At 54.8% G+C, this 12,933-nt stretch overlaps 2 protein-coding genes across 3 annotated transcripts in view; one reads left to right on the forward strand and one right to left on the reverse strand.

Annotated features, from left to right (window-relative positions):
- Window positions 1–4,153, reverse strand: part of RPH3AL (rabphilin 3A like (without C2 domains)) — a 187,813-nt gene extending 183,660 nt beyond the window's left edge. Inside the window, exon 1 of one of the 2 annotated variants that reach the window (XM_075561239.1) lies at window positions 3,541–4,153. The gene's annotated coding sequence lies outside the window, so the exon portion shown is untranslated. Of the gene's footprint in view, window positions 1–2,996; window positions 3,235–3,540 lie in introns of those variants that run through there. The other variant, XM_075561241.1, reaches the window with a different exon arrangement.
- Window positions 1,529–5,985, forward strand: LIAT1 (ligand of ATE1). The gene is made up of 2 exons (XM_075561242.1): window positions 1,529–1,844; window positions 5,262–5,985. The coding sequence occupies exons 1-2, from the start codon at window positions 1,538–1,540 to the stop codon at window positions 5,702–5,704; spliced, it is 750 nt and encodes a 249-aa protein (XP_075417357.1). The 5' UTR covers window positions 1,529–1,537; the 3' UTR covers window positions 5,705–5,985.
- The last annotated feature ends 6,948 nt before the right edge of the window (window positions 5,986–12,933 follow it).

Raw genomic sequence — 12,933 nt, forward strand, 5'->3', positions numbered from 1 at the left:
CAGTCTGTCATCTTACCTGCAATTTTGAACTCAATGTACTCTCTGGCCTGTGGATTGTACGTTCTCCAGCCCCTGCAGCTACCTGAGTCAGGAGAACCCTCCAACCTGACACTTGACCCAAAGACTTGAAACTGGCCAGTTTCTACAACTGTGCAAGCCATTTCCTGGAGAGTAACACCAATTTATCTCTAGGAGCCCTGCTGGCATAGTGGTTACTCACTGGGCTGCTAACTGTCAGGTGAGCAGTTTGAAACCATCATTTGCTTTATGGAGGAAAGATGAGGCTTTCTATTCCCATAAAGAAGCACAGTTTCAGAAATCCTCAGGGGCAGTTCCACCCTGTCCTGTAGGTTCCCTGTGAGCTGGAAACAACTTGATGGCAGTGTGTTTGCGTTTTACTTATATCAATCAATCTATCTATCTATCTATCTATCTATCTATCTATCTATCTTTCTATCTATCTATCATCACCTATCTATCATCTATCATCTTTCCTTCTCTCTCTCTCACTGGCTTTGCTTCACTAGATAACCCGGCCTAAGACAGAAGGGGCTTCTTCCAAGAGACTAAGTGAGAGAAGATGGTGATGTGGCCAAGGCTAAGTGAGCGCAGGGGTGTGGGGTGATGAAAGATCACCAGGCTTCAGGCCTGTCCTGTGGCTTTGCTCACTGAGATGGTGAACAATGGCGGACACATAAATTTAGGACTGGGCAGAGATGTGCGTTCTGAGTGGTTTGAGACATGCTGAGCTTGATTGGCCAGTGATCCACCCCAGGGTAGATGTGAGAACCTGGAACCAGGGGGATACATATTTGTTGTTGATGTTGTTAACCACCCCCGAACAGGCTGGGACTCACAGCCACTTTTTGTATACCAATAGCAAACGGTGCCAGTCTAATGCCATCTGCATGGCTGTAGATAGGCTTTTGTCCATTTAACAAAATTCTGTAATAAATACATTTAGAATGGGTCATGGTTAAAGAGGAACCCTGGTGCCATAGTGGTGATGGCTTGGGCTGCTAACCACAAGGTCAGCAGTTTGAAACTACCAGCTGCTCCCAGGAGAAAGGGCTTTCTCCTCTTGAAACCAGTCCCAGTCTGGGAGACCAGGCAGTTCTCCGCCCCCTACCCCCCAGCAGGTCCCAGTGAGTCAGCATTCACCTGGTGACAGTGAGTTAATGATTAAATAAGACCCTGGTGGTGCTGCCGGGTGAGTGCTGGACTGCTAACCACAAGGCCGGTGGTTCAAACCCACCAATCCCTCAACGTGAGACAGAGGAGACTGCTCAGGTCAGATCGGAATGCACCTGCTGGCAGTGAGGCTGGGTCGTTTGGGGTCTCATTATGAAAGAAAGAAGAAATGGCCTTTAGCAAGGGAATGGAAGAAATGAGCATCCGCGGGCTGAAGGATTTAGAACCTCACCTGGACCACCCTTCCCCTTCCCAGCGCGGACGCCGCCGAACGGGCCGGACGCGCACGCGCACTCGGCGGGGCGGCAGCGGCGCCGCTGCGCATGCGCGGAGGAAGGCGGTCGCTATGGGAACGCGTGGGTCCGGCCGAGGGCGCCCGGAGCGGCGGGCTCTGGGGCTGCAGGTCTCCGGCTGCCCGCGGCCCTGGTCCGGGCCCCGAGAGCGGATGGACGGCCGCGGCGGGGCGGGGGCGGCGGGCTACGAGGAAGGCGAGGACGACGAGGACGACGAGGAGGAGCGCGAGGGCGGCGCTGCCGGCGCTCCGCCGGGGTCCAGGCTGCCCCCCATCGCGGGCGGCGCCGCAGAGCTGGCCAAGCGGAAGGCGAAGAAGAAAAAGAAGAAGAAGAAGACGAAAGGGTCGGGCAAGGGGGACGGTAAGAGGGGCAGCTTCAGCTTCAGACCCTCCGTCTACCAAGAGAACGCCTCCAGCCGGAAACAGAAGCTCGCCAATCCCAGCTCCCCAGCACCCCACTCCTCCCCGCACAGAGGCCCAAGGAGCAAGTGACCCACCCATCGCGTGCCCTCTGCCACCCAGACACTGAGACGGCCGAATCCTCTACCCTACCCCGCCCTCACCAATGGCCCCACGTTCTCCGGGGAGCCCTCTCACAAAGACCCTTCCTTCAACCCGCCTGGACGCTCCAATTCCTGCCCTGAGAATGCTCAGCATCTACCAAGACCCTTAGCCCCACGCAGAGAAGCTCCCCACAAAGACCCTTCCTCCACCCTCATCCCACAGAGAGGGCTCCCAGCCCCCTGCAGCGACCCTCTCCATTCCCTAACCCCACCAGGGGATTCTCAACCCTAGACATCCACACCTTCCCCCCCAGAAATCTCCAGTCTCCCTGCAGGGAGGCCTTCATCCCCACTCTGGTCCCAAAGCGGACAGGGCCACTGAGCAGGCGCGCAGGCACTTCCACACAGCCACCCGCTCCTGCCACCCTCCTGTGTGACAGGCACCTAACCTGTGACCAGTCGAGGTAAAGCGCACACACACACACACACACACACAAACACACACACCCCAAGGTGGCAAGTAGCAGCCTCTGGCCACACCAGTGTCTGCTCCCCAAACCAGCGCCAGACCTATTGCCCCTAAGCCCGTTCCTGTGCTACAGGATAGCCCTGCGCCACAGTGCTTTCTTGGTGGTGATCTCTTTTTTTTTTTTTTTTAACATTTTACTAGGGACTCACACAACTCTTATCACAATCCATACATACATCAATTGTGTAAAGCACATCTGTACATTCTTTGCCCTCATCATTTTCAAAGCATTTGCTCTCCACGTAAGCCCTTTGCATCAGGTCCTCTTTTATTTCCCCTCCCTCCCCGCTCACCCCTCCCTTATGAACCCTTGGTAATTTATAAATTATTATTTTGTCATATCTTGCCCTGCCTGACATCTCCCTTTACCCCCTTTTCTGTTGTCCGTACCCCCCAGGGAGGAAGTCACTGTAGCTCCTTGTAATCGGTTCCCTCTTTCCAACCCACTCACCCTCTACCCTCCCAGTATCACCACTCTCACCCCTGGTCCTTAAGGTATCGTGGCGGTGATCTTTATGGAGAAGATTGCTGGCCTTTTTTCTGTAGTTCCATTGGGTTGAAATCACCTAAATGGCCATTCGCAGTTGAAGAATGGGTTACACATCAGGCTGCTCACAGAAAGGTGGGCAGTTTGAACTCCCCAGCCACTCTGCAGGAGAAAGCCGAGGCAGTCTGCATCCGCACAGACTTACTGCCCGGGAGCCCTGGGGGCAGTTCTATGCTGTCCTATGACAGGGTCACTCTCTAGGAGTCAGAATTTGCTCCACAGGCCCGTTGCAGACTTTCAAATTCCCAAACACCCCGCCCTGTAACACCACCAAATCAAAATAAAGCGCAGACACCCCTCCTGCACCCACACCCGTAGTACACACACACACACACACACACACACTCACAAAGGCCTGTTCATACACAATCGTACACATGCAGACACCTCCACATCCATCTGCCCGTCAGCACCTGCAACAAGCCCACAGAGCCCCTCCCTCCCATCAGACACCAGAGCACAGGCACCCAGCACCCACCTTTGGAGATCGAGCTCAGCAGGGACGAGGGATGCAGGGCTGGGGGTCTCCATGGTCACCTGTGGGGCCTGAGCTGCCAGGAAAGTGGTCCCCGCTGACCTGGCACCACAGCGTGGCTGGGCCAGGGCTCAGCCTGTAGATCGCTGGTGCTGTGGGTGCGGGTCTGGCGGCACCTGGCAAGACGGAGGCGGAAGGAGGGAATAGCCGCTTTCCCTGGGCCTGAGGAAGGGAAGAAGGAGGAGATTATAATGACTTCTTCAGATGGAACCAGAAATGTTTTTAAAGGATGGGGATGGGGATAGGGGAGGGATCTGGAGTTTAGGTTAGAACCCCAATGTGTGTCAGCCAAACCAAATTTAGGAAGTGTGTTGGCTTTTGGTTTGAGCTAGTGGCTCTGACCATAAGGTCAGTGGTTCGAAACCAGCCATCACCCCAATGGACAAAAGACAGGGGTTTCTACTCCAGGATGGAGTTAGTCTTGGGAGCCACAGGGCAGTCTACCCTGTCTATAGGGCGCTGTGAGCGGCCCTGCCTAGATGGCGCTGAGGTTGCTGTTGGGTGTGGTCTGATTCTTGTCATTGCAGTGGCCTGTTCCCCAGACTGTCAGCAGGGGGTGCCACATCGTTTTCAGGGAGCAGAAAGGGCCAGATGTTTCCAGAGGCGTTTTTTCTTCTTCTTCTTCTTTTTTTCAGGGAGGGGCGGGGACAGCAGAAAATAGGAGGAGGAGTCAATGAAAGAACCCCTTCTCCAGGATTTTGTATGCGTTTTAAAACATTCTGACGAGCTGTTTGTGGTGAAAAACTTGTAATTCTTTTTTAAAACTCTCAGTACAAGCCACAGGACGGAAGTATTTCCTGGCTCAGCGCCCTGCTGCCTTCCTCCACCACACTTAGGATGCGTTCCTGTTGTTCTCCCTTTATTCCATCGTAAAGTGTCTAGACTGGTGGCGGAGTCATAGGCTCCGAGGGCTGGGGAGGAGCTGGGTACGTACAGGGGGGAGGTCAAGTCGGGGGCAGGCAGTGTGGAAAGAACATTGCCCTGGGAGTCAGGGCTGTGCCCAAACCCCCAGGAATTGCCGGCAAGTATCTGAGACTCCTGGACCCTTGGTTTGCTCATCTGGGACATGGAATTGAAAGTCTTTTATCTAGAGGAGCCATGGTGGCCTCAGGGTTACGTGTGGGGTTGCTTACTGCAAGGTCGGCAGTTCAAAACCACCAGCTGCTGCTCGGGAGAAAGGCAGGGCTTTCTACTCTTGTAAAGAGCTACCGTCTCAGAACTCGGGAGCAGTTCTCCCCGGCCCTAGAGGGTCGCTGTGCGTTGGCATTGACTTGGTGGCAGTGACTGAGCCTTTTTCCAGACTCAAACCAAACCCACAGCCATTGAGTCAGTTCTGACTCACAGGGACTCTATAGAGCACAGAGCAGCCTGCTTCCTGGGGGTCTCCATGACCGTGGGTCTTTACGGAAGCAAATGACCTCATCTTTCTCCCACGGGGCAACTGGTGATGGTTTGAGCCTTGCTGGCCTTGTGGTTTGAACTGCTGATCTTGGGGATGAGCCAGGCCAGCACCTCACGCATGGTATCACTAGGGCTCCCTTTGCTTTACCCAGAGGACTCCCCAAATGGTTACTCCCCACCCACCCACCCAAAGTGGCTTAAAAGCACCCAGCTGGTGGGCGCACAGGCTCACCACTAACACCGCTCTTCCGCTCGCTCGGCAGATAAACAGCAGAGCCGAGGCCTGAAGAACCAGTCTCTTTCTTCATCTCCTCATGACATCTTAAGTCCGACCCAAGACCACATCCTGAAGCAAGAGCAGAAACAGGACTGCCAGCAGAGCCCCTACCCAGCCATCGAAGGCGACCTGCTCAGCTTTGCCAAGGTGGAAGAGGCCCTTTCGGACCAGATCAATGAGAGCCTGCGCTGGGAGGGGGTCCTCACCGACCCAGAGGCCGAGAAAGAAAGGATCCGCATCTATAAACAGAACCGGAGGAAGCGCTACCGCACGCTGGCCCTCAAGGGCATCCCCGCCGACCAGGACACCCCGGAGAAGATGGGCGAGGACCTGCCCTACCGCTCTGACAGAGATGGCAGCTCCACCAGCAGACCACACCACTACTTGGAAACGCCACACTCCGAATTGATTCCTGTTCTGTCTGAATGAGGCACCACCCCCACTCCCCCCCCACTCCTCCCCCCCCCCAAGCTTGTACTTCCACCCTGATTATACAGTAATGCGGGAGAAGAACCGAGATTCCTTAGGCAAGGAAGGCAGAGCTCTATGTGCAGGAAGCCAGCGTTGGGAGAGCCATGGGCGCCGCCTCTCCCGCTCCCGGGCGCCCTTCACTGCCGGCGGAAGCCACAGGCCCCGGCAACGGAAGGTCGTGGACAGCATTCTTGGGAACATTTCCTTTTCCTTAAATAAACTGGCATCTCTCTTTGTTACCTGATTTCTCATAGTTCTCTACACACACACACACCCCAAAAGAGAGAGAGGGGGCCTATAGAAATTAGAAACTCTTAGTCTTACACAAAGAGGGCAGTGGTAGTTCAGGGGTAGAATTCTCGCCTCTCATGCCAGAGACCGGAGTTCAAATCCCGCCAATGTGCCTCTTGCAGCCACCTCTGCCCGTGGCAGTCTGAGCATCGCTATGATACCGAACAGGCCGTCCGTCACACACAGATCCAGGTGAGGAACAAAGGCGTTTGAAATGGGGCCATAACTGTGTGACCCTACTTTGTGCCTGGGGTTCCCGCTGACGGCAGCTAACAGCCGAGTACAAAGCCGTACCACAAAGCAGTACCACCGCTTACAAAACCCACCTCTCACGTGGGTCTGTCACTCAAAACACACCGCAAGCCAGCCGATTCCGACTACTCAAGAATCAGACGACTGCTCGGTGCAGGTGGCCAATTCAAGCCCCCGTCAGTGCCAGGAGGAAAGGGGGGTGTCGGCTCCGGTGAAATGGTCAGCCTCGGGACCCTAGGGAGCTACGCTGCTCTGTCCTACGGGGCAGACTTGATGGCTATGCATTTGTTAAAGGGAAGGTGAGGGGGCTGGGTCTCAGAACACCCCCAAAGGCATTGGCTGCAGGCTGTTGGGGTGAAGGGATGGGCGTATAAATTGCCTGATGCCCAGCTGGACGCAAGAGCTGTGGCCCTAGAAGCCTAGCCTAGTTCTGTGTGAAACAGCCCCTGAGGCACAAGGACGCAGCCTGGGGAGGTAAGGGTTAAGCATGGTCTCCAGTCCCACAGTGCCACCTGCGTGCCCCCAGTGCTGGGCACGAGAGGGACAGCACCAGGTGACCAGTTGATGCCATCTCCTGGTGGCCACAGAAGTGCCAGAGCAGAATGTGTTCCCCGCGGTTTTCCTGGGCTGCCTGTTCCGAAGGCCTTTCTGAGAGCCTCTGGGTGGCCTCAAACCTCCGACCTGCGGTGGAGCAATCACCCTTTGGGTCACTGGGGACTCCCAAGAGGGACAGACGGAGGGAGGGTGGGGTGAGGCTCCTGTCTTCCAGGGGGGTATTTAAAAGCCAGGCATTACGGAGGTTGATTTGAAAGTTAGTGGAAGGGGGCCTCTGGACCCTGCCACCTGTCAGCAGACCCCTCTGCCTTCCCTCTCCTCACCCAGTTACAGAATTTTCTCCTTCCTGCCAATGTGTCCTGATAAAATAGGCTGAAGGGACTTTGAGGGGACTCCTCCCCTCCCCCGGAGACTGCTTAGCAGTGGGCCAGGCGGGGATCCTGAAGCAGAAAAGACCCACCCTGCCCTCGCGTCTGTCCAGGCAGAGGGCACACGGACTTTGGGTGTGACTCCGTAGGAGGAGGTCACAAGACCTGCCTGACGTCCCAAGGGCAGATGGAGCTGGCTGCCCAAGGACCAGCTGGGCTGGCATCTCACCTGCCCTCTGAATCCAACGTAGTGACTAAGAGCGGGGGAGAGCGCGTGTGGGAGATTCTGCGGGCACACCCCACTCAGAGTGCCCTGGTCCTTGGCAAGTGGGGGGCCCGGGTGGCTCTCCAGCCGTGCGGTGTGGTCCTCGCTAGCCAGTGCTGCTAAGACAGGGACACCACAGTGCGCAGCTCTTAACAGGTGGAGGGGCTGGACTTCAGGGCAGGGCACTCTGGCAGCTCCGGGGTGGGGGTGGGGGGTGGGGAACAGGGATATCTTCATCTCAGAAGTGATTCGTTTCAGGCACGCCCTCTGCTGGAATGGCCATCGACCCGTTCCTAGCGAGGCTGTTCCATCCACAGCGGGGTCAGGAGTCTAGCACCTATTTGGGGAGGACCCAATTCAGTCCATTGAGGATGCCATTCTGGGAAAGCGGCTCAAGATCTCTGAGCTTTGACCACCTCTCGCCCACCTCCTGCTAGCTGTAGGATCTCAGGGCAAGTGGCTTGCCCACTCTGAGTTCTGTTTCCCTCATCGGAAAATGGGGTTCCCAGGCCTGCCTCTCCGTTGTGAGACTCACATGCTGCTGTCCTTAGGTGAAGCGCTGGGCCAATTTCCCTCCGCAGGAGGAGCGATGCGTTTTCAAGAAGCCTGACCAAGGGTCAGGGGTGTGGCTCATATATTACAAATCAATCTCACTCATCTGGGTGGACGGCCTGCTAATCTCCAGAGCAACCGACCCTTGGCCAGCACCCCGGAGCCCATCCATGAATGCTAAACCGTATTCTGAGACCAGGGTCCATGGGTCATTTTGGAGTGGCATGAGCCAGCCAATTGGCATTGCTCAGTACTAATCCTGGGGTTGATGATTTGAATCCGGTCTTGGTGGCACCCACGGAGGGGGAGTCACATAGCCAGACGCTCTGTAAGAGACTTTCAAGCCAAGTAGGCGTGGGGTTTCTGGTCACCATGGGGCTTCACAGCACAACAATTAGGGGTTCAAATCCTGGAAGCCTAGCCTGAGCCTCATTCCCATTCATGGTGGGGGGGGGGTCACCGCAGGAAGACACAGCCCAGGCACCCAGGTGAGTTGGTGTGGTAGGTGGCTCCCAAGATCCCTGTGCCTGGGGACTCACACCCTTGTGTGAACTCACCCCCAACACCCCCCCCCCGCCCCCGCGTGAAGATTCCTTCTGACGTGAAGGCTGATTTCTGCTAAAGACCATGGCTCAGGCAATGATGTCACTTCCTAGATTTGGTTACAGAAAGAGCCTGTGGCCTCCATTTGGCCACACTGTCCCTTCCCTGGGCTCTGGGCACGCCACTCAGAGGGAAGCAAGCTGCCGGGCTGTGGGCTGCCTGAGGAGAGGCCCCTGTCACCAGGAACCTAAGTCTCCAAGCAGCAGCCAGGAAGGACCTGAGGCCTCACGAGTGAGCTCGGAACCAGGTCCACCTCCACTGGCACCTTCAGATGTCTCCAGCCTTGGGGGAGACCCTGAGTCAGAGGCACCTGGCTAACCTGCACCCAGATGCCTGCCCACGGTCACTGGGAGATGACGAGGCTGATTTAAGGCCCTCTCTTTGGGCATAGCTTGTGGCTCAGCCGTAGATAACATGCACACACAGCTGGCCGCCTGCGCCACCGTTAGTTGCACGGCTGCTGCCCTCGGTGAGGAGCCGTGTGTCCCTGCCCCCATCTGACAGCCAGAAATCCAGAAACCCAGCCTTGTTGTCCAGGCACCACGAGCACTCAGCACTGAGCTTCCTTGCCAAGGCAGCCACTGGGGCCTGAAGAGCAGGAGAAGACTTTGCACGGCTTGCGGGAGAGGGCAGGGGGCAGACTCGCTCCTTAGTGTTGCCAGGTGCCATGCAGTCGGCTTCAGCTCATGGTGACGGGCGCTGTGTTACAGTGCAGAGCTGCCCCCCGCGGCTCCCTGGCTCTCATCTTAACAGAAGCAGAGAGCCCAGTTTCAGCCTGCAGAGCTGGAGCGGGGCTCCACCCATCCACCGGTCGCTAACCAGAACACCGAACTCCCTGCCATGAAGCGGGTTCTGACTCCTAGCAGAGTGACAGGAGGGACCCTCCCAGGTTTGCTTCCAGGGTAATGGAAGGGAGTCCACTTCCCCTCTCCTGGGGCACAAACCACGGGCCCAGCAGTCTTTCATTCTGCCAGGCACTAGGTCGAGAACCACTACCACCTCACCACCCCAACAGAGACCTTGTGTTTTCCGGTGTCCCCCGGCCCTCTTTGCATCGCCCCGTCTGGATTCTCTGGCTACAGTGATGACTGTGGTTAATAAGCCAGCCTCTGTCTTTGCCCCTGAACCTCACGTCTTCAATCCCCATGAAACGGCACACTCACTTACTAGGTTGCAAATAGTGAAAAAATCCACGGCCAAGTCACAGTTCTTAGTCTTGGCCAATAGAACAGGTAGGCTGGCCCGCAGACCTTTAGTTTATCCAGTTACAGTGTTCGCGCAACAGGGATGCTGCAAGCAGCCTGTCACGAATTAGCCAGTTCACGAAACAGCAGAAGGGAGGTGGAGCGTTTGTATTGAATACTAACCAATGCCCAAGGAAGGAGCTCTGGTGGCTTACATGCTGGCCTGCTAACCACAAGGTCAGCAGTTCAAACCCACTCGCTGTTCTGTGGGAGAAACAGGAGGCGTTCTGCTCCCATAAAGATTTACACCCTTGGACACCCACAGGGCAGTTCTCTGTCCTCCCGGGTCGATGGTGACAGTGAGTTTGACTGGCTTGAGTACCCAGAGAAGACCGGAAGGCTCTTGTCCGCCCAAGCCTGCCTCTCTGAGCAACAGGTCAAGGGTGATTTGTGGGCAAGGCTGTAGGGAGGGGCTCTTCCGGAGCAATCTGGCCCGAGATTGCCCATCTGATTCTCTGATTGTTCTGTTTGTTTGGAGGGGTGAGTCTGCATTCCAGCGCAGGTATTGGTGGTGAGTTCTGTTAATTTCTAACTTCTGAGGGGAAACCAGGAGCCCTGCTGGCATAGTAGGTAAAGCCCAAGGCCGACAGTTGGAACCCACCAGCCGCTTCTCAGGGAAAAGATGAGGCTTTCTGCTCCCCGAAAGATTTACAGTCTTGGTACATGCCCTAGCGAAGTAGGGGACGTAACACGAACAGACACATGCATGCCCACGCTCCTCGCAGCACCGTCTGCATTAACAAGAAGTTGGAAACAGCTCAAAGGCCCATCAGTAGAAGAACAGACAAAGAAGCATTGGTCTGGACACACAATGGACTACTGTGCATCACTAAGAAGCAATGATGAAACCATGAGACACCTCATGACATGGACAGACTTGGGGCTCGTTATGCTGAGTGAAGTTGGTCGACCATGAAGGACAAGCATTACATGAGACCATGACAACACAAAGAAAAACCAAGACAAAGGCACACAAAGTGGCCAGACTTGGGAGACTTCCCAGGGTGGGAAGCCGGGATCAGGGGGGCAGATGCAGCATTGGGCTGGAAGGTTGATAGGTGTTGAGGTAGGTGGAAGGGGGTGGGGGTGGCTGGGCAGGTCCATAAGAGGGAGGAGAGAAATCCTAGGGCTCAGGTTGGGTAGAATAGGGGAGTCGGGACGGATGATGGTTTGAACTGCTGTAAGCCGAGTGAATGGTCTGAAATATAAACTCTCCCGTGACCCAATTCATGAGCAATAAAAAAAATCATTAAAATCATTTTTGAAAAAGATTTACAGCCCTGGAACCCACAGGAGTGCTTCTCCTCTGTCCCACGAGGCCTTTGGAGTCACAAGTGGCAGAGACCCACGGGGTCATTCTCCTCGGTCCCTACGAGGGACCCGTGCATTCCACAAGGTCTGCAGGGGGCAGGCTTGCCCACGGGCGATGGATTCGGAAGAACCAAGTACTTGAGGCCCCAGAGAGACACTGCCGCCCCAGGGGGCATCCAAACCAGCTCGCCAGAGAGCTGTGGGAGCCTGTGTGTCCACACGTAAGTGTGACTTTTCACAGCACATAAGAAATGCGATAGCATGACGGAAAAATTGGAAAGTACATTCAAGCAACGGCAACAACAAAAAATTCTGCACTAGTGTCGCCCCACCATTGAGAGAGAGCTACCCCTGATCAACTAAGTCCCATCCTCCCTGTCTTCTCCTCTGGTAGCTACAAAATACTGTAAAAGAAAAGGGGGGTTGTGGGGGGTAATAACACAGATACTGTCTTTTAAAGGTTTTCTTGGAAAACGTTTGGCATGGACTTCTTTTCCCAGCCTCCAGGATGGTGTTGGCATCCCTGATAATGCTTGCCAGCGATTCCCTTTGATGGGCTCGTGATTTATTCATATGCAAACATGTCATTGGTTTCCCGAGGCCAGGAGACTGAGAGGATTCCCCGCCAATGCACCAGCGTCTGGGGGAGAGTGCGGTTTGCTGCGATGCTGAACCGGTTTCAGAGGAGTTTCCAAACAAAGACAGAGTAGGAAGGCAAGTCTGGGATCCACTTCCCACAATCCGCCACTGAAAGCCCGGGAGTGGGGGGTGGGGTTGACCATGTCCCCCTCTTCCCTTAGAGTCCCCTGAGATGGACTTTAAGGGCCTGACCACTGGAACACCAGGGCCCCTTCTTTTGAAAAGAAGTGGGAACAGCAGATGCAAGGGGTGGGGGGGTGGGGGTGGGGGTGGGGAGGAGGGATGAGTGCAAGAACTCCTTTAAACTCACTTTTTTTGTGCTGCCTGGCTTTGTGTAAGAACTGGTTGATGAGCTGGCTTGCTGGCACGTCAAACATCCTGGTATTGTGCTTGTCAGTTTAATTACCTACACAAACACCTCAGCTTTGGGAGGACCGATGTAATTTGCAATTACTAGCAATTGGTCTGCCACACCCAAGAACCCCAGATTCTCATTTTCAAAAAGTCGGGAAAGAAAAAGAGCAGAAACCTCTCGCCCACAAACCAACACCCTCATGTTCCCATGAACTGACTGGAAAACGCCTACGGGACTGGGAGGCTGAGAACGGTGTTCCCAAAGCCACGCCTGAAAGCAACGCACCTCCAGTCGCTGCCCCCAGCATTTCCAGCTCTCTGATAGGGTATCAGGCTTTTATCTCTGGAGGGAAGAGCAGTCATTTTTATTGTATCTTCTTGTGACATTTTTTTAAAAGGGTACTTATCAGTTATGGGATAGAAACATTATGTAAGGTACATTTGTTATGGAAATTTTCCAGTATTGAAAATTTTAAATATATACCAGGAAAACATCATAACCCAACGAAACCCCAGGTACCCCCATCCACTTCCTAGAATTTTCAACATTCAGCCATTCTTATTTTATCTGTATCTCCACCACCCTCTGACCCTCCATTCACTTGCTATTATTTTTTATAGTTGCCTTTTTAAAGGCAAAATTTACATACATTATGAACCAGTTGCCCAAGAATTGATTCCAGGTCGTGACGACGTCATGTGTGCCACAACACACACACACACACACTCACTGCCATCAAGTTGATGCCAACT

This window comes from Tenrec ecaudatus, chromosome 10 (genome assembly GCF_050624435.1).
Source record: "Tenrec ecaudatus isolate mTenEca1 chromosome 10, mTenEca1.hap1, whole genome shotgun sequence".
In the NCBI taxonomy this organism is placed as follows: Eukaryota; Metazoa; Chordata; class Mammalia; order Afrosoricida; family Tenrecidae; genus Tenrec; species Tenrec ecaudatus.